The sequence below is a fragment of the Artemia sp. Qi Xiang Cuo genome, chromosome 6 (genome assembly GCF_049724085.1).
Source record: "Artemia sp. Qi Xiang Cuo chromosome 6, ASM4972408v1, whole genome shotgun sequence".
Taxonomy (NCBI): domain Eukaryota; kingdom Metazoa; phylum Arthropoda; class Branchiopoda; order Anostraca; family Artemiidae; genus Artemia; species Artemia sp. Qi Xiang Cuo.
The window spans coordinates 2,243,794-2,266,715 of NC_142799.1; the positions used below are offsets into that span (position 1 = coordinate 2,243,794).

Here is a 22,922-nt window from a genome sequence, read left to right on the forward strand (position 1 = left end):
GTGAATCACTTTAGTTAAATCAAGCATCAAGATAATAAATGTCTATATTAATCTTTTATCTTAAGACTAGAATGGAATTCTCAATCACCGTAAATCACCTTTAGTTAAGTGAATCACATTAGTCAATTCAAGCATTAATAATAAATGTCTACATTAATCTTTTATCTTACATGAATTAGAATGGACTTTTGAATCCCCTTAAGTTAAATCAAACATTAAGATAATAAATGTCAATATTAATCTTTTATCCTAAATGGACTTTTGAGGAACAAAAGCGCCATCAATGGTTGTCAACAATTTAGTGTCACACAATGGCAGAAAAACACCAGTTTCTTGTGGCATAATCTTTTCAGTCACCGAAAAAGGACATTGGTACTTTTGATTTCCTTTCGGATGAGCCCTCTCCCCATCGTCTAGGCCCACCATTTCGATCCAATCATCCCTGGAAAAAATAAAACAGAACAAAAAATAAATAAATACACATCCATGATCTTCTGAGAAAAAATGCAAAATTCCATATTTTTGTAGATAGAAGTTGGAATCGTCTAATATAGGGTTCTCTGATATGCTGAATCTGATAATGAGATTTTAATCAAGATCACTTGACGTTTTCGGGACCCCCCCCCTGTTCGAAAATGAGGCGAAATTTCTCAGGCTCATAGCTTTTGATGAGTAACATTAGACTTGATGAACTTTATATATTTGAAGTCACCATAAAAAGCCAACAGGTTTTTATATATTAATTGTAATCAAGATTCTCCCGTTTTAGAGTTTCGATCACTATTAGGCAGAGCTGCTCCTTACTTACAGTTCGTTACCATGAACTCTTTGACACCAAAGAAAAAAAAACTTATAGGAAAGTTAAGCATTAAGTTTGTACCTGTAAATGAGTCTTCCAGTAGCCCTGTTGCCAGAATCTGTATCCATCCATTTCTTTTCTACTCTCACAGAATGGTGTATAGCCATAAGGGGCGCCTCCCAAATCCAAGTCACGCAATTCGGTCATATCAGCTCGCACAACTTGATCCGCATCCACGAAAATAATCTTTTTCACGTCTAGGGGAAAGAGTACATCAAGGAAAAGGATTTTGTAGCCCCAAATTATCCTTTGTTTTTCCGTCTGTTGGTTCAGCCATCGAGGCCATTTATACTGGACAAGTTCATATTGAAACCCATATTTCTTAGCCATGTAAGGCAAAAACTGCTTGAAAGACGGGGAGAGATAGTTCTTCAAAAACCAGAACTTCACTGGAGTTCTAGCATTTTTCAACACGCTAAGCATCATAATCCTCAGAAGCCGTTCATACAAGTGACCCGAGGCAAGAGAAAAAATGTTTAAAGTTTCGTCAGCTGACTCAGAAGTAGAACTTGAAAAAGTATTTGCTAAGGAGCTCCATAGCCCACCTCCTTCCTCTTCGCTTTCCAGAAGATCCTCATCCTCTTTGCCCGACTTCTTCTGTACCTTAAGTTTCAACAAATGCGACTTGAAAGACGTAATAAGGATAACATTATCATGGAAGTCTGTAGCTAGAGCTCCCTCAGCCTGTGTAATTGTATATAAATCATCTGATCTTCCATCTCTTAATTTTAACAAAAACATTCCCGGGTTGGCTTTGAGCTGAAAATAACCAAGGTTCGCCATGACGATCGTATCAAATGCATTGGGTTTTGTCTCGGTGCCAAGAACCAGCTGCAGCCCTCTTGGAGGTGAACCACTGGGCTGCTCAAAGCACTGACCTTCTAACAGAAAATACTCCAGTTCAAACTCACTATGGACCCCACCTTCAATATCAGCTAGTTTTATATTGTCGAGATCATGAATAGATTCTACAGCTTCTACAAGCCAATTATCAGGTACATGCATATTTAAGGTGAGAAGAGGTGTAGCTTTTGGCAATGAAAAGACAGCTGAAGGTCCTAAGAATGTTTTACCCTCTTCATTGAACTCTATCTCTGGTTCAAGTACATATCTATAAAAGCTTTTAAGAGGTATTTGACTGTGCTTAGCTATACAATTGAAAAATACCCGAATATCTGCATTAAGTACTTGACGTAACGAAACTAATATAGCAGATAGTTTTTGAGCCCCAGGACTTAAAGGATCTAAAATCACATTCAAATGAAAAATGGGCAAATCCAAACGTGGTGCACTGAAGTATACAGCACTGTGTTTATTCAAAAGTTCCCTCATCTCATACCGCTTCCTTGTAGTTGGATTTTGCGCCACGATGGCATAGCCTTTAAAGATGAGGTTGCTTATTTTTGGCGAAGAATAGTCTCCAAGCTTGAAATAAATTTGAGTTGCTGGCCCAACCATGATCTTCATTACAAGCTCTAAATCCCCCACTGTAAACTGTTCATTCCCATGAAATGGACCAAATATTTTTCCGTTTGCAATAATTCCCCGTGTTCCCAAGTCCCATTTAAGAACCCGCTCTGCAAATACGCGATCACAATGAGTCACCTCTGACACGTGTTCATATTTTGACTCCAAATCAGCCATACCTGGGATGTCAGAAATTTTTTTATCACCATTTTCAAGAGCTTTTGCATTGCTTGGCTTCAGAATAGCCTCAATAAAAGGAATCCATTTATCTTCAGGAGCAAAGTCCATAATGGTTTCATACAAATTTGCAATAGATATAGAATTCTCTAAGTCAATCTTTCCATTATGAATGACACCAAGTCTCATATTTTTTGACCTCTTTACATAACTGATATATTCACTTAATGATTCGCGGTTATCAGCATTAGCAAGGTCTGTGACAATCCAAACAGTAACAGGGCAATAACTAACGTCCTTACAACCGTTAATATAATTCATATGTTCAACCATGCTGGCAGATACATCTCTCTCATCAATTTCTTGAATACTAGTGGCACACATTCTAGGCAAAGGGGTTCCGTCAACTTGAAGAAACTTTGGCTCCGCCTTCAGAATGTGATTGTTAAACCGGGATACAACAGTAGGTTGCCTCATCAAGAAATCAAGCATATTATCACTGTCTTTGATTTCTCCTTTCATAACAGCTTTTGTCAAAAAATTCATTGTTTTCATTATCTCCATTATTACCGCCTCTTCAAATTCACCAGCTTCGAGGCTTGACTTTTCCAGTGGCTTCCCATTAAATAGTACCTAAATAAGTCAAGAAATTAAAAAGATCTTGAAAACAATTTTCCCTCTCTCTAATGTTGCTGCTGGAAAAACTTTTAAGGAAAATCTGCGCCGTCTCCGAAATACCAGGATTTAACTATTTTCTTAATTTCCAAAAAATTCCCTTTCTTAGCATTTTATTTCAAATTATACCTCCTTCCCTCCCCTTAGAACTAAACTGCAAAGTGCTTACTAGTGGGATTATTTCGAAAATATCCTAAGTGGCAAAATATACGAAATATGCATTAGATATCTTCAGTTTTTCAAAAAATATACCCATAAAACTAGCGATGAGACATGTCCAGAGGAGGGAGACTACGGGCCTGCCCCCCCCCCCAAAAAAATTGAGATATTACGAATTTCCCCGTACCCTCCGATATCTATTATGTTACTCAACTATTTTTAACATTTATGGCAGATTCTCAGTAAGTAGCAGCTTAAAAGGCCAAGCTAATAAAACAAATGAAAGCAATAAATTATATAAATGGAAAAAAATTGCACCCAAGAGATTAAAAAAATATACCTATTCTGAAATCAAAGGACAAATGAGGTTACGAAGTTGAGTTCCTTCAAGTATCTCTTTTGCAAGGTAGTAGTCAAATTACAGTACAAGTTTAACTAAAAAAAATAGGTTCCTTTCTTTCTTGTACCCTTTACCTTCCCAATGAAATCAATTTGTGGCTGGTTCCATTACTCTCATTAGAAGTTTTACCCGTTGTATTTTTTTTTTTTTTTTTGTTCTTCTAAAATGAGCTGTCTAAAAAACTATTTGGAGAATTAAAAGATATTCAAAGCATTGTGGCTTAAAGAAATTATTAACAATTAATTGCAAAAACTTTTAAAAAAGGCCAACTTAAATTACCCAAAAATAGAAAAGCCAATTGAAAAACTCTTCAAGACTTCAGTATAAAATATGTCCACCAGATCAGCACCCCGATGGAGCTCAAGCTGCAGCCATCTCCTGGGAACTGTGGATAATGAAAGACAAATGCAACGGATAACCCATAAATCTGACTTTAAAAATGTCCCTTAAACAACAAAATGTTATGCATAAATGTTCTAATTTTCAATTTAATTACTTTTTATCTCTAAAATATTATCCTCTTAACTTTATTCAAACTTGGATTTATATTTTATTAAATTTTAAATAAATAAATTTGGAGAAGGCATACATAAATAAATAAATGTAGGGACCCTAGACCAAACTCTCGTCTCCAATAATACAGGCTGAAAAGGCTTATACCATTCTGCTTCAAACAAGCTGCAACATGACCAGGCCAGGATTTACACATATGCCCATTAGGACCCGGCCTAGGGGCGCACAATACCGAGCGTCACAGAGAAAAACCCTGAACGATTTTTTTCTTAACAAATACTGGACTGACTTGATCCGTGGCCGCTTATAAACTGCCAGATGTCTCTCGAAAATGGCAGCTGAGACCTCAGTTTCACCTCTCTCTTGCATTACACTTGACTCATCACTCATCAGTTGCCTTCTGCTCAGGGCTTCCACTATGCCCGAATTTTCGAGGATTTCCCCGTAAATCGCTTGGACAAAGGAGCGCCAGAAACACAGAGCCTAGGGGCGCCAAAGACTTATGTCCGACCCTGAACATGACACCATTTCTGCTTAGAAGGTGACAGAATGGAAAAGGGAAGGGAGATAGAAAATTTAGGGATATAATATACAAATAAGTTATTAAATTAACATTAAATTATAAAATTATGTTTTCAATCGTTCTTTAAGATATAAATTCTTACTTTGTTTAAAATTTAATTTAATTTGTTAAATTTCGTCTGGAATTTATTTATCTAATTGAAAACGTTAAGGACGTTTTTCAATAAAATCAACAAACTTTTATTATTTTTTTATTAAACCTTCATTCTCTAAAATTATTTTTTAGTATTTTCAGATTCTAGTCTATTAAGGTGCAAACTGCAGATAATCTAGAATTGGCTATAATTGGACAGACAAATATTACTTTAGATCAATTATAGCAGTTGCAGACAAGTCAAACATGGATTCTATTGTTAAAATAAATATAATTTGACTTTCAGCCTATCGAAATTAAGTATAGCCTATAGCATTGCAAAGTGCACACACTAAAATTAAAAAATAAATGACATTTTTTTGTATAAACCAGCCTATGTAGCAATCAAATTTTTAATTGTCGAACAAGTGTATAATCAGTGAACCACCTATTGGCGACCCCAAAACTGACTACTGGAAACTGCTAGTACACAGTTAAGATAGTTCTGATGGAAAGATAGCCTGTTGACAGGGGCGAATCTAGAGACAAAATCTTGGGGGAGGGATTTGACAAGGGCATCAATAAGCAAAATCTTGCGGGGGCCAGAGGTCCCACACCACCCCCTAGATCTGCCACTGCTTGCTGATAATAGGTATCTTCCCTAACATTAAATAATTCTATGGTGTGAGCTAATATTTACCTGAGGTTTTTCTTTAATATCAGCCCGAGCCACAAACTCTTCCGCTAGTTTCCTCCCAACATCATATTCTGAATCTTGTTCAAAAACACTTTCTACATCAGCATTCTTATATTTCTTCTTAAACATAGTCTTAACATTTTCAACTTCAATATTTTTGGTGCCCACTATTGAATAGAGATCAGTAATGAAACTCAAAGCTGTCTTCATATCATTAATTTCAGCAATGTAATTGAATGCATTTAGAATTGCCACTCCCGGGTCAGTGTCTCCGGAGGCTGCACCAGAAGAATTCACCGCAAAAACAAAACCAATCCGAAGGGGAACACTATGCAACAGAAAGGATTCGGCAAATTTGACCAATGGTCTAACATTAATATCGCTTGGATCAAGAACAAAAATTAAGTGATTCACATTTTTTCGGATGGATCTAATCATGCCTGGATAAGTGGGCCGTAGAAGCTCTGTGATTGTCGAAGGCCATCGAGTATACTGCACATCTAACTCTATGTCATTAACATATCGTACCGCCGAGTCACGAATGTCAATTTGATACTCCTGATCATTATCCACTTTTAATAGAAGCAATTCGTGAATCTTGGAACCATTAATTCCAACTTTGTGAAATCCATCCATTAGCCTGAGTTCACCCTTAATATTATCAAATAACGTGAAAATATCTAAAGAATCAATGTCATGATATTGACCATTCAAAAATAGAGCTGATTCACCTGGTGAAAGATTATACAAGTCTCGAAATAGGTCTTGATTTTTTTTCATTTCCTTTCGAAATTTCTCTGGTACTTTAGTCCTTATTAATGATCTGGCTTGAATGGGGAAATTCTGGGAAATTGTCATTAGGGTCTTGAGTTGTTCCTCCTTTGACGTTTCCAAAATTCTAGCAGCTGCTTGATTGCTCAAATCTTGAAGCTGCCAGACTTTCATTGGTGTGAAGTCAGAATTCTCAATTAACAATTCTGTCTTTAATTCTAGCAGCTTATCAGTTTTATCAGGATGTAGCTTATTCAACTGCTCAAAGAGGAATCCTTCAACTTCATCTTCGTCTTTTAGCTTTTGCCCTATATCTTCATATGTGGCATTTCCAACTACTTGGGAATCATCACTAGCTTTATATTCTGTTGACTTTATCTGCAGCTCAACCCCATACCCAGAGAGTCTTGTGCGTTCATGCGATGGATGAAATATATGATGTCTTAATACATAATCAACCCTTCCAACCCTTGCAAGAGCCCGCAAAACCTGATGAAAGACACTAAATTCAGGAGTTCCAACTTCACCATAGAGAATGGCAACAACAGATCTTGATCTTCCTTCAGGTATTGAGGGCCCAGGATAAACATGATCAATAATAAATGTTTCAGCTTTGGGTGTATCCTGAGCAATAGCAATAGCTCTATCTAGTTGATGATGGTCACAAGTCCCAATTCCATTGATGTCGACGAATGTGCTACATCCAACAGGATAATTTTTTTGACTTGCAATCTGATGATACATAGCTATTTTGGGGGAATAAGCCCTTATGGAAACACTAAATTTTAACAATTCTAATGTGCCCTCAGTAAGATAACGTCCAGCTTCACTTATTAGAAAATCATATTTTTCTTTATCACTCCATTCATGATCACAATATCCAGCCTTGCCAATGGAGTCAACAAAGGACCAGAAAAACGATGGATCTTCATCATTCAAAAACTCACTTATCTCTAGAATTAGAGGATAGTCTGGCCATTTAGTTTTTAAATAAGTTGATACTGGCATCAGAAATCCACTGGAACAAGGCAAATATATAACACAAAACATACACGCCAAAAACCATATTTTCATCTTGCTGAATTAACCTGAAAAAAAACCTTCAGTTAATACATCTCTATAGGCTTCATATTCAATTTATATCCAACGATAGGCTGACAGAGAAGCCGACAAAGGGCGCCTTGTAGAAGCTAATAATCATTAAATATAGTCAATTACATGTTATTGTCTCAATATAAATTCTATCTCATTTGTGCTCGAACTAGACAAAATTTTTAATAATTCAGAATTTTCTATACAAAATGTTTCATTATCTGGTAGTTTAGAAGACAAATAATCATAAGAATCAATTATCACTAATGATAATTGTCATCTGGAAAAAAAAACAACATAGTGTCACAAGTACATACGATCATAAAGAAAGAAAAACGAGCGAAAAACGAGCTTCATACATACGAAGGAGAAGATTTGCTTTAGAAACAAGCTTGGGATCCCTACTAATCATATTCAAAAATAAACAAGCAAACTATATATCAAGAATTGCCTCATTCTTTTGCACAATCCAAAGACAGACCAAAAAAATAAAAATACTGTAAATAAACTGGCAAAACTTTTTGAAAACACAATGAGACGAAATGATTTATGAATCGAAATTTATGGTGGAACTTTTAATGCTCCCTATAAAGTGTTGAATGTTCATATTGTTATTGACAATATTTTGTTTTTGCTTCATCTCCATAAAAATTTAATAAATTAGCAAATTACTTTTTTGTAAGTACTTCTGCACTCTTACTTGGCCAGGCTTCTTTTACCTTTGTTACTGTGTCTATGATTTCTCAGTTTCTGAGGACTTACTGCCGCTTGGAGGCGAATTCGGTCCAATCAATAGGCCTATATGTAGTTTATATGAAGCTATTATAGACAGTTATATATTGCATTTTTATTATTGATTTAATTATTATGTATTTCGCAACTTAGTTATTTTATTTAGTAATTTAGTTATTTAGAGAAATGCAGACAACAATTATTAGACAATTATTTACAGGCTCCATTTAAACTTTATTCATTTATATATAATATTGCTGAGGCGCAGACCGACTGTAAAGATGAAGGAAGAGCATTGGATATTTCTTTTTTGAGGGGGAGGGGCATGAAGCCTCATTAAGTGCATTTTTATGTCCAAATGTTTCAGCTCCCTATAAGTCCTCCAAATAAATGTGGAAGGGGCAAATTAGCCCATTCATTTAAAGGAATATGTTTGACTAACTATCTAATACAGATTTTGGGGGACACCTCTTTTTTTAATGTGCAAAAATTTGGAGTTTAAAATGGGATATTAAATTCTCATATTTAAATCTGCAGAGTGGAGAGGCAAAGGGAATTAGACACGAATATGTTTAACAAGCTCATGCTCTCTTGAAAAAACTCAAAGTAAATTGAATAGCTTGTTATACACAAAAATTATTTTCAGCATTACCAACCCCCATAGAAACCATCTTTAGGAGTACACTTTTTCCAGGGATTATTTTGTCCAATCTACAATTATAAAACAGAACAAAGGCTCGTCCAAATAGTTCTCCTTCCTTTTATTCAAGGGCCTTTTTAAGAGCAAAGCAATATGAAGCCTTAATTAACTACCATTTTTTGCAGAAAAAAAATATTTTTGCCCAATTTGTTAATGAATGCCCTAAAACCAAAAAAATATGACTAAGCAGCCAGTCGTTTTTTTTTTATTAGTTTCTAAGGGCACATTCCCACGTGATCATGCCTCTTGTCCTTTAGACTATTACCGTGCTGTATAACAAGCAGATAAATAACTAACAGAAATTATTTCATTTTTAAGCTATTTTTTCTTGCTAAAAGTACTTTAACTGGCGCTTTCTTAAAAATTATTAGATACCAAATATTGGATAACAGATATCTGGTTTTATTTACCTACCGTCTTTACATAACTAAAACTGGTAATTTTGCTGTTTATTGAAAATTATTCATCTTAAAGCAAATGCACTTTAATTAGCACATTCATTCAAAAATTACTTTGATAAAGAGTAAAATTTTGAAAATATGCATTCATATCCTTTTGAAACTTTAACATTGCTCTTTACTTTCATCAGAAAGAAGTTATGATTTTTTCTAATTTAATACGCAATAAAGGACTGATGTGAGAGTATGCAAGCATCAAGAGGTAAACATCAAAATGCTATCAATTTTTTTCTTACTAGACTCATTGATTTTTCATTGTATATTGTGTAAAAAGAACATACTATGTCTACAAGGGTGCCGGTATATTGTGTACATAGGGTTTCCTTGCATATTGTGTACATAGAACATACTATGTCTACCAGGGTGCCGGTCAAAATTTCTCGGTTACTAATAGAGGCATGGGAGGAGCACGTAATCGCTTGAATAGAATCTTCAATTAGATATAAATATCATGACGTTTTTTTTTTATATAGGGCATAACTATTACAATTTTGGGTTAATAGAGCAAGCCTAATTTCCTTTCAATAATCCAAATATAACATGAGACAAGGCCTAGAACATTGAAACTAAACCCCCAGAAGAGATTGGGGAAAGGACAATGCTCACAGTAGTAATTATATTATTTTTCCCAGTAAAACAAATAATCATTAACAAATTTTTGTTATATACCTGGGTTCTAAGCCCCAGCCCCTCTCCCAAGGGTCAGGTGTGGGTGCACCTATATTTATTATCATTACAAACGACCAATCTTAAAAATTCAATAAAAATACCAACGTTTCTAGTACACCTCTTCAAACAATGTCAATGTCACTTTACTGAAATAAGTTGATTATAACAGAGGATGTGTGGTCAGTTTTCAGAAAATATGCTTTTTCAGTTAATGTTCATGACAGATTTTGTTCAAGCTTCTTATTAGCCAGCTGTGCTTTCCACTGGATGTGCACAACTGGCGCCTTATTTACTGTCAAGAAACAACTAATCACAGAATCCCCTGACAAAATACTACTGCCACTATGCATTAATAACTCACTGCAGCACCAAGCCACCTGAGGCTAAAATAATAGTGCACGCTCCTTCTCCACTTCTAACAACGCAGCTTTTTGCAAATATTCTACCTGTAAAGATACCATATTAATAGTTTTTTTTATTCTAGATGCTGCATTCAAAACATCATACTTCAGCATAGTCATGGACAGACCTTTAAAACTTTTATTACGTCCAAACTAGACAAAAAATTGCAAATCGTATGGTCACAGCTACTAGACAGCCATCTGGTCAGTACGGACAGGTCTATCCATAATCCTAGTATCAGGCTTCCAGTAAAATCTGAGAAACAAGAGTGATCTGCTAGAAGCAAGATATTTCGCCCAACCACCCAACCAGACAAAAAGATATTGCCTTTTCTCAGGCCAAGGCTAGTAGCAGTCTATTATACATCAGATGGTATAATAGACAAAGATGTCTATTTCTAGACCCTTTTTTTTAGTGCAGGGATAGATGTCTTTTGTCATGGTAAACTACCTAGACTTATACGCAGAAGGTAGTTTATAATGCCAATCTTTTAAAAAAATGAGTGTCTTACAAGCTAAATTGTAATTATGAGAAAATATATTTACCATTTGCCAGCTTTAAGGGGCCTCCCCCAGGCCACTCAGCGTGTCCCCAGGTGGCGAAAGGGGAACACCCTACAGATAAATAGGATACCTTCATAGGAGACACGGACCAAGGGGGGAGGCCTTGTCCCTGGGGGTCCATGACAGAAACTGGGGCACCCTCACCCAAGGCCATAAATACAGGTGAAGGAGAAAGAAGGCCCCTCAAATGCACACTCAACAGGGCCCACCGGCGAGTCCACACGTCCCCTGAGTTACAAACCTTCTCCCAGCAATGGGCTAAATTGCATAGTGACGCAGAACACCATCGCGGGAGGATCCTCTATAGGAGGACAACTGCGGCAGGGTGTAGGATCCAGATATATGGGCAACGGCCTCTGCAAAAGGCTGCCTCGACCCTTTCGGGGTAACTACAAGACTGGGGACCTTGTGGTCAACTCTATTCCAACTTGAGGAGTGGCGCCCCTCGAGAAAATTATAGCCTAGTAAACGACACAGCATTTGCCCGGGATTCTGATTAATGGATTATTCTTCTGGGCTTGGTTTGTCTTGACGGGAGTTCTCGGCCTGAAAAACCTATTCCTAGCTGATTTATCTATTTTGGGCTTCCTTCATTGTAGTAGCATAATATCTGTAGGCATGGGTATATAATGAGTCGGAGGTAGACCCCGAAGCAGCGCCGAAATAAAAATTGGCAGCGGTGGATATAATTACGCCGGCGGAGGCGCGCCGCCGGCGTCACCGAAAATTTTGGCGGCGCGCCTCCGAATAATTATCGGCGGCACGCCGTCAGTTGATCAGCGTTTGTTCTATTTTTAGTTTTTTTGGGCTACTTTTAAAAGTTTTGGAAACTTAATTGGTATCAGTTTTATCCTAAACCGGTCCACAATTTCTTTTTAGCTTCATTGCCATGACCAAACCTCGGAAAAAATAAGGACGAGATATCAATCTTAACTTCTCAAAAACATTCTTCTAATCCAAATGATCAACAGCGACACCTGAAACTGCCATACAATTGAATGAGTCCGAGATAATGGATAATTTGAAATTTAATTCAAATTAAGCTCTAAAACTTGAATTAAACAAATTTACTTGCACCATAAATCCATGGCTAATCATCAATGGAATCTGATGTGTATATCTTACTTTATGTTCGAATTTCCTGGTCTTGGAACCTGCATCCTGCATTCCACTTCTTTGACTACCGGATCCCTCAACCCCTCACTCTCTTACACTACAGAAGCCATCATACTCATTGCTTCAAGATTGGATCCTCTCAAGTGATAAAATAAAAGTTTTAAAATTAAATATTTTAACCAACTCCTTTGAGAATGAAGGAGTAAGGTACTGTCGTCGTGGACGTAACTGAACATGGCGGGTAAGCATATCAAACGATCAAATTTCTACTTCAGCGTCTAGGATTTAATACTGGATTTTTTTTTCTTTTTACAAAGCCAATTTTAAGAAAGTTAGCATATCGTTTTTCAAGAACAGTTTGTTCCCAGGTGTAAGATGAAAAAGAAGCAACATTTTGTAAAGAAAAGCTTTTATATAAAAAGAGGCAACATATTATAAAGAAAATCGTTCTTTATAATTATATTATTGAATATATTCTTAAGGTATTATTAAATTTTTAATTCTGACTTTAAATTTCAGAATTTAATTTGAATTAAGTTTTAAATTCCCTATTTTGTTAATTCTCAGGCAGTTTAAGGATCCAGAATTAAAAATTCAAAACACTCTAAAAATAAATTCAAGCACTATCCTTTAAATCTTTGACGAGCTTGCAGTTACCATGTATAAAAATTAAGCTTGTTTACACGGTGTGGAGCCAACGTAGAATGCATAGCCGTAATAATTAGTCCTATACCACTGAAAACCCTTTCTGCTCCGGCACTTGTTGCCGGCAACGATATAATTTTTCTTGCCAAAGCTGCAATCCATGACGGCTGGATAGAATATATTTCTCAGAAGGCAATGGTTCGGTTGATGGCATCAACTAGGACAGGATCATCTTCTGGCATGGACTGCCATGGTCAGATATAGATCGACTTGACGCCGAATCACATCATCATTTTCATTCTGTTCTGCATCATTGCTTTCACACATTTATCTGATGAAGCAGCCTCCTTTTTTATGCATGATCATGAAGAGATTTAGAGTTTCTGCCCTTCTGAGAAACACCATTAGCCATATTCACACAACTGACTGGGGAAGCTGATCCACCGAAATCACCAGAGATTACAGCCTCCCCTTCCAAGCTTTTCGAGGGCCATCTCCTCTTTGTACAAAAGAATTTCTACTGCACTAAAATACTCACCACTAGTTGAACTGGAGGAGCCTGGAATGTTGATAGGACAATTTCCGTTCACATGAGTTGTGATAGACTATCTTATCTCAGTCTCTAGCACTAGAGTCTTGACCATTTTGAACAAGAATTCCCTTCTTGTCAATGAACCATCAAGAAGGTTCAGATGGTCATCAGTTTCATTCATCTTGAATTTTTCACAGTCCAAAAGTGGGACTGACACCATGAGATGGAAGCGAAGGTCAAACTTATTTCTCATCTTTTATTTCAGAAGCAAAATATAGCTGCTATCATTTTGTTGCTCCTGAAGCTGATCTTTTAGGAGGCCTCAACAGAGCAGAGCAATATTCAGGGTGGGAAAGAATTCTCCGTCAATAACCTCGACTGTAGTAGAAAATTTGACAGCAGAGGGCAAAGGTCAAATATCAATTCATATTCCTCATCATCTACAGCAAGTTCAGCTCTCCAATTTTACACAAAACAATTGCCAGAGGGCCTTTGTATTGAATGATACTTTGCACCATACTATATGTTGCATTCCATTTTGTGGGCAAATTCCGTTTTAAGCACCTGTATTGTTCATATTTTGGCAACACAGTAGGCAAATGATCAGCAACCTGCACAATGGGCAACCGAACATTAGCACCAATAACCTAATCTAAATCACAAAATTTTTAAGGAATTCATTTCCATTTTAAATTTAAACTTTTTCTAGAAGGTTGTTAGGAAGACAAAGAATTTTTTCATACAAGTTTAGTTCTTCCACTTTGTACGTGCTTCCAAGTACATATGTAAAACAAAAGCATTTACATATGTAAAAACCTTGTTCTAAGGGTTTTGTAGAGTAGCTGCCTTTTTTGAATATTGTAAAGCATTCATAAATAAGGTATTCGAGGAATACCATGGCTAGTCGAAACTCATTTTAATTAGAAAATATTACATTGTAGCGAAGAGGAAAGAAACAAGTGAATGATAATCTGAAGTCTATAGTTGATGAGTAGACAAAAAAATATTTTGAGAGGATCCAAAATTTTTGCATGGACCATTACATATAAGATTTTGCATTATATTTGTTCTCAATAGTCTCAGAAAATAATTCGGTGCTTCAAATTTCTTGCAGCGCGCTGCCGCCGACCGTATCAGCGGCGGCGGTGGCGCACTGATGCCTTTTCGACAGCGGTACGCTGAAATGTTTTCGACGGTGCGACACCAGTTTTCGGCGCAGCTTCGGGAACTAGTCGGGGGTAATGGGCTTCAGACTGTCTGTGCAGGATTTCAACTCTTGCTGATAGAAGAACATCGCCAAGTGCTGAAAACCATGTTGTGACCAAGATGAGCCCCAGATTGCACAAAGCCTCCATTCATACTGGAGGTCCCCAGGGACTTCTCGATGTCCGGGTCTAAGCCGGCTTAGCGCTTCGGTGTAGACTTGAGAAGATATGTGATCCCGTTCTGCACTGGTATCTGGGATCATAGCTTTTCTGAGGCCAAAATAATTTCAATGATTTAAAGAACATGAAAATTGGAACTTGGAATGTTACGACGGTAAAAAAACAACTATCGATTCGACAATTTGACTGACGAATCCAGACGATTCAAACTCTTCTTATTAGGAATTTCAGAAACTCATATCATAGGGGTAGGAAGCATGAAATTAGATGATATGGAATTTGTTTACTAAGGCAGGAAGAATGGGGTACATAGACAGGAAGTAGAGCTCATGATGAATAAAGAAGCTGCTAGGTCTTGTTTAGGTTCGAAAGGTATTAATAATAGAATACTAATTGCTATTTTATGACCAAAAACTTCAGGGTATCAGGTATAGTAGTATATGTCCCTGTAGAACCGACTGATGGATACACTAGTAACTCAGAGATGAATTTTAGTTACAGTTACAGGAGCAAATAGACAGGGTCCCAGGTAAAAAATATGGTGCTTTTACTAGGAGATTTTAACGCCCAGGTCAGTAGAAACAGAGATAGATGGTATCCTAGCCTAGATAAATTTGGCGAAGGAAAAGAAAACAGTAATGGCTATAGACTTTTGCAGTTTTGTAGGAATAACAATCTAGTTATAACCAATAGTGTCTTTGGCCATAAAATGGCCCATAAGTTAACATGGTGTTCACATGATGGTAAGACAGCTGGCCTTATTGATTATGTTATTGTAAACTGAAGACCGGCAGGATCAATACCAGATACTAAGGTATATAGGAGTGTTGTCAATGATGTTAAGAGTAAAAATCACCATTTAGTAGTGTCTAGGGTTAATTTAAAGCTAAAATTTCGGAAGGTTAACTACCTCCCGGGAAGTTATGACGTTAGTAGACTCCAAGATGAGAATTTGAGAGAAATTTTCCAGGAGCAGTTAAATACTAATCTTGAGAGTTTCAAATTTGACAATGTGGAAGATGATTGGAATAATTTTAGAAAAACAATGTGTCAAGTTACTGATGGTGTCTCAGGGAAGAAAATTAGGACTGCAGCTAGGAATATTGGTGAAAAGGCTTTATGTTTAATAGAGAGGAGAAAGGGCTGGTATCTGAGTGATAGATCGTATGAAAACAAAAGGAATGTAAAGAAAGTGGAGGAAGCATTAAAATATGAACTAAGGAGGTTTGAAGTGGAGGCCATGGATAAAATTGCCGAGGATCTGGAAGACGCAGCTAGACAGCATAACTGTAAAATATTGTACTGGCATGTTAATGAATTGAGAGGAAGTAGTCAATACGGACTTGTCCCAGTTAAAGATAAGAACGGGGCCACAATTAGTGATAAAAAAAAGAGTCAAAGAGAGATGGGCAGAACATTTTGATAATGTGCTAAACAAAGACAGAGTTGCAGAAAAAGACATAGAGGAAAATGAAAAAGTTTGTGATACCTTGGACGTGAAGGAAAATTTGTTTTGTGAGGAAGAATTAGCGACAGTACCAAAAGGATTAAAAAATAAATGCTTCAGGTGCTGATAGGGTGGTAAATGAGTTTCTTAAACATGGTGGCTCTGAGGTTCGAAATAAGTTACTGAAGATTGTGAATACAATATTTGAAAAAGGGGAAGTACCTAACTATTTTAGTAAAACCTTAATTAAACCCCTGCACAAGAAACGTGATAAGAGTGAGTGTGGTAATTATCAAGGCATTAGTTTGGTGTCTGTAGCTAGCAAATTACTTAGTAATATGATACTTTTTAGACTGAGAGATGCTGTAGACAATGCTTCAAGAGAAGAACAGTGCGGTTCTAGAAAAGGTAGAGGATGTGTCAACCAATTTTCACTCTTAGATTAATAATTGAGAAGTGCCTGAGTTATCGAACACCTTTGGTTCTCAGTTTTATTGATTATGAGCAAGCGTTTAGATTCTGTTGATGGAAGAGCTTTAGCAAAGGTTTTATCCTTGTATGGTATACCAGAAAAATACATTAGTCATTAGGGCCATGTACGAGAAAAACACTGCTGTGGTTAAGGTAGGAAATGAGGTTAAAAGCTGGCTTGGCATTAAATCAGGAGTTAAGCAGGGCTATGTTCTATCCCACTTTATATGGATTATTTTGATGGACTTTGTCTGAAGGAGCACAGAAAAGGCAATGGGAGACCACGGAATCAAATGGGGAGGAAAAAGTCTCCTGGACTTAGATTATGCTGATGAATCAAGCATCCTAGATGAAAGTGTGAGCAAAATGAATGAAGTTTTAGAGGTTTTGCGAGTTCAGGGTGCTAGAATAGGTTTGAAAATTAATGTTAAAAAGACTAAGTCATTAAGGCTAGGAATAAGTGAAGATTAAAGGTGACGCTGGGAAAAGAAAAGATTAATCAGGTGGACAGCTTCACTTACCTTGGCAGAATTATTAGTAAAGATGGTGTGAGCAGTGAAGATGTTCGAAGTAGAATAGCCAAGGCTCAGGGTGTTTTTTGACAGTTCAAAAAGTTTGGAAGAATAGGAAGATAAGTCTGCAAACCAAGATTAGAATATTAGAAGCTACAAGGATGACAGTGGTCAAATATGGCTCTGGAGCATGGGAGCTTCGAAAAGCGGATTAAGATTTGCTAGATGTTTTGCAGAGAAATTGCCTATGGATTGTTCTGCACCAGCTGACTGACTATATTTCAAAGAGTAGGTTGTACAAAAATGTGGTAAAACCCTGCTTTTTGGGGCTATAATGAAAGAAAGGTTGAGATGGCTAGGGCATGTTGTGTGGATGAAGGATGACAGATTGCCAATGCTTGTCCTTTTTGGCCAACCATCAAGGGCTAAATGGAAAGCAGGTCGTCCTCGTTTGTGGTGGGAGGACGTTGTAAAGAAAGATTTAAAGGAAAAGGGAACTTCTTGGGAGGGTTTAAAAAGGGAGAATTGAATAGATTGGGATGGAGGAAGATTGTGCGTAGCTTTGCTGGCCTTCGGCGGCTTGGTTCTGTGGTGAGTTGTTAGAAATAGTAGTAGTATTATACAGTTCATTCAACATTGGTCCTTTCACTTCATTGCAACAAATGTTCAAACAATTGCAAATTACATAAAAAGCCTACTGGAAATTGTTGTTGTTAGGCTGGTCAAATAAACAAGTACACAAGATCTGTTAGATTCCTGCCATGTATTATCATATATTTTTTCCTTATGCCTTATCATATAATAATAATAATAATAATTTATTTATAACCCACTTTTATACAAAACAAGCAGAGTAAAGTACACTAAAAAGGGGAAAAAAATCAAATACACAGAGACAAAGATAACTTAAACCTTAATCACTGACAAAAACACACGGATAATATTATGGTTTATGCCAAGGGACACAAAGGCATGTCTAGTTAAACTAATACTAAGCAATTCAAACGATTGGATAATGTCGGTAGTACCATACTTCTCAATAATACATGTATTACGATATGAAGTGGGAAAGTACAATAAAAATTTGCAATATCTAAAATAAGCAATACGGATCTGACGCAAATCATTCTTATTCAATAACGAATACATTCCACTTAAAAACAAGACAGAATGGGCAAAATGTGTGGAATAAATTTTAGCTAAAGCTCGGCGTGAATATTTTCCACAGTTAGGTACAATTTTCGCATATCTAGTCTTCAACTTTTCTTTAACATCTCTCAGAACTTTAAGTTGCAAAAAAGTGAGTGTAGAACAAATACTAATTCCTAACCACTGTAAACTCATAACATTGTGAATTACTTAGGATCCACAGGACAAATTATGACCTGATGATTTGGGATTGAAAACTAAATATTCGCATTTATCAACATTCAAAAATAGACCAACATCCCGAAACATTATAGGAATACGTTGCACTAATAATGCCAAAATAGACTTGGTTCAGCTTAAAACTAGCAGGTTGTCTGCAAATGCAATATAAGACACATTTTGACACATTCCTAATAATACATTTTGAATGCAAGCATTAAATAGATAAGGTGATAGCACCCCACCCTGTCGTACTCCAGATTGAACTGGTATATTACCGCAGTACCCTGTACCAAATTTTAAACAAAGAAACGAATAACTATACCAAAAATTTAAGTACATGTATGACAGAAGGGTTCACTCCAAACTGTGACAAAGAGTTCCACATTTGTGCATGGCAAATACTATTGAAGGCTTTAGATAAATCCAAAGCGCAAATATGTAATTCATAACCTTTAGACTGGGCATCATAAAGAGTTGAAGCTAAAACCTTATGTGCATGTTGACACGCAATACGAGGTTGAAATCCAAATTGGTTTGAGTCTTTTGCAGTTCGTTCAATAATATATGGAAGCAGAACATATTCAAAAACCTTACTAATATTGCAAGAAACAATGATGGGTCTATACGAACTGCAATCAAAAGGGTCTCTTCCGCGTCTAAGAATCGAAGTTACCGTTCCGCAAAGGAAGGAATCAGGCACCATTGACAAACATAAACAGAACTGAAAAAGTAACTGGAGCTGAGCGACTAGTACCAGACAATCACAACGTAAATGGTGAGCGCTAATCACATCAAAATCACTCGATTTAGACTTATGTTTAAGCATACAATTAACAATACTTTTAGTTGAGACGGAAATAACATGACGTTGCAAAACTTTAGGTGGCACAAATTTAGAAACTAAGCACTGAAAATGATAATGAACACTATACTCAATCTTTGACAAGGCAACCTTAATATCTATTGTAAATGGCCTACCACAATCTTTTAAAGAGGTAATTAAGATAAAAAAAAATACATAAGACGAAATTTAGCAATATATAGAGACAGTGGGGATATTTCATTATGCCCAATTTATAACAATTTAATTTTGAAGGACTCGATCAATATTTTCACCCGGTGTAACTCGAGTGAACCTATTTGCACATCAAATGAAGACCGAATTTGTAGAACAGCTAAAGCTATAGCAAAACAAAGGATTATTGTTCAATCATCTTGGTAAATTTCTTTTTCATTGATTCCAACCTGGTTTTTATTTAGTTTATGTTCTGTCATTGTGAAGTAAACTTCGAAAGGTTCGATTTTTATTGGTTTCTTTTTTCTTTTCTTTCTTTTTTTTGTTTAGCACTGAAAACGACTTGGCTGAGGTCCTTGTTGAAATATTTGCTTGTTTCTTTGTCTTCATGGTTCACCACTGGCTGACAAAATCTTCGTTTTTTCACCCTTTTTTGATTTGATTTTTCATTTTGTTATTGTCTTTCCTCTCTGAGTTTCAATACTCAATCTTACAAAAAATATTTTTATAATACCTAAGCCAAGACGAATCTGGGATAACATCACTGGTCCCTAATGAATCAAATTTACACATATTAATGACTTCTTTCCATTGTACTGCACTTGTAGGAAACTCAGCACCATTATATCGAACCAAACAAAGATACCATTTATACTCCGCTTTTTTCTTACTCTTTATATCAAACACTTGGCCTTGCAAGGGCCACCCACACGCAATCCAGATGCAAAGCCAGAGTTTAGCACAATTTTTGATGGCTCTAAGACCCAGGTCTTCTTTCCAAATTGGACATCGAGTTTTGAGTTTAACCTGGACAAGGGGAACAGCCACATTCTCAGCTTGTTTCATGCACTTAACTAAGTGAAGGTAATAAACGTTCAGTTACACTCTGGCTTGTGGCGAAAAAAAGACTCGTGCACAGTAGATTAAAAGGGATCTTGACATAGGACAACAGAGCTGTTAGGGTAGAAATATATAAAGGCAGATTGGCTTTGCTCCACTCTCGTTTCATACACCATTTTTTATTAGCAGCACAGGGATGATAAGATGGATCAGCAGTTAATGTAACAGTAAGGGAAAGGGGAAGGTGGTCAAAATCATGTTCGTCTTTGTCAACATTAACAACAGAGCAGGGAACATTGGCAGAGCAAATACAATGATCAATATTGGTCACAGTACCACTATTATGAATATAACTGTAATTAAGAGCTTTGGGTACTATGAGGTAACCAACAGGCAACAAATCTAAAACTAAGTTGGTAAGATTAGAGGAGCTATGAACATCACAATTGAAGTCACCTATCATTAGCCAACAATAAACATGCTTTTCAATATTGCATAACAGAGTTTTAAGGGATGAGCAGGCATTAGAAAACTTAGTAAGTGAAGCTAGACGTTTCTGATCACAGGGAAGATATACATTTATAAATACAAGGTGACCAAGTCATATTGCCATAATAATATCAGAGGAATGAAATAAGATAGGTGACAAAGGAGTAGCTAATCGTTTGATAATACATGCAAGGCCCCCAGAAGGTTGGCCTTTTGTTTTTTGGGCACTGGTGGTAAAGACAATATAGTGGCTACTTCTTTGTAGAGAGTTAATGGAGACAGCGGGAAGTAAATGTTCTTGCAAGAACAAAATGTCAAAATAATTCATTTTTTGATTTAATGAGCCATCTTTATCTTCCATGCCATTGATATTAAAAGAGCAGATTGAGATGGACAATTCGACAGTCATTTCCAAATCACACATTTACTCAGGACATCACACAGAATACAACATTTTAGGCTGTATAATGCATCATTATCCTCACAATTAGCGCATTTTGGATCAAAAACACAGGGGGAATCACAGGATGGTACATGAGAGCTGCCACAGCAACTGCATTTTGTTGGCTTATTGCATTTAGTTTTCATGCGGTTGGGAGATTGACAATTATGACAGCAATGGGGCGGGCGCAGGAATTGAGAGACCCAGAATGATTCATAACCCACCTTGAGCCCGATTGTAGGCTATTACTCTGGGCTACAGCATCAGCAAAGGTAACTTTCACAGTCAGGAATTTTCCCAAACATTCAGTGTCAATGACACCTTCACATTCCTTAAAAATTATTGCCTCATCATTAGCAGGCACCCCCTTAACAATGCCATGAAATTTCTTTTCTTGCATCATGACATCACAGCTATTCAATATGGTTGGAATCGCATTGCTGAAAATCTTTGCTGCAGATTGACTAATCTGAATAGTTCCTGAACTTACTAATTGAAAATATGGGCTAAAATTATCATCCAGGCATCCTAAAACCAAATATGTCATACAACCTACACACTTGGCAAACAGCTTACAATTTCCACATCAGTTTTATAAATGGAATGCTGCAATTTCTACCATGAACAGTACTAATATAAGTACAACTAGTAATAAGATCCAAGATATAAATTCATTATAATTGTTTTCAAAATCAATAGCCTACATATTCCAAGTGACACTGGTTAATTTCAGGGAAACATCTTGGGGTTTTTGAAATGGGGAAATTAGAAATCCCAACTATGAGTGACATCTTAAGACTAGCGGATCTGTAGAAGAAAACATCCTAATAAACTAAAGTAGTAGTAGTACCATTAGATTTTATAGTTTATGCAATTTATGCTTTTACATTTTATAATCAATCTCTAACCCACTATTACAATAATGTAAGCAGTTGAATAAAGAACAGAGAGAAAAAAAATCAACAAAAAAACACAGATTCAAGATCATGGAAAGATGGCAATTGACTAATTCTATGCTAATATCTTAAAGCCTTTTCCTTGCTACTGCAACTTTTCAAAAGACATAATTTATTTTTTAAATTTTGGTAAGACTTTTATTTTACAGTACCAAGGCAGAAGAAAAAGCAAAAATTTACAGAAACAAAAATACTAAAAATAGAAAATAATTCTTTGTCAAAAGTGAGAAAAACCCAGAAATACATAAAATTGAACCACCACAAAAAAATATTTAACAGCAATATTTAAGTAATCAGTCCTACTCTTCAACCTGGAGTTGGAAACCAGCAGTGAATGGGAAGAATCTAAAAAAGTAGTATGGCAATGTTAATACCCAACCACCAAAAAGATAAGACAGAAGAAAAAAAATGGAATTTTTTTTTTTTACAAAAAGGGGAGGAGGAAGCTGTCATTAGTCATAAAGCACAGGAGAAAAATCTGAAGGCTCGATCAAACAGGCTAAGACACAAGAAAGATCACCCTAAGTAATATAGGAGAAGATGTAGTATATAATGTGACATTACTTGGTTCAGAAGATTAATACCAATGTCAGTTAACAGATCTTTCAAAAAAAGAATCTCATAGATCTCACATAACCCAATCCTTAAATGGCTCTCAAGAATATATACAAAACTCAAAGAGAACCCTAAAGCAATGGAGTTCTTAGTTTAT

The 22,922-nt window shown here is 36.3% G+C and overlaps 1 protein-coding gene across 2 annotated transcripts in view; it reads right to left on the reverse strand.

The window, feature by feature from the left end:
• The window catches only part of Uggt (UDP-glucose-glycoprotein glucosyltransferase), a 34,129-nt gene that overhangs the window by 7,882 nt on the left and 3,325 nt on the right, over positions 1-22,922 (reverse strand). For both annotated transcript variants that reach the window (XM_089090456.1, XM_089090457.1), the window contains exons 2-3: positions 5,606-7,461; positions 881-3,136 (exon numbers count right to left, since the gene is read on the reverse strand). In XM_089090456.1, coding sequence (XP_088946582.1) covers positions 881-3,136; positions 5,606-7,447 — 4,098 coding nt within the window. In that variant the 5' untranslated portion in view covers positions 7,448-7,461. The remainder of the gene's footprint in view (positions 1-880; positions 3,137-5,605; positions 7,462-22,922) is intronic.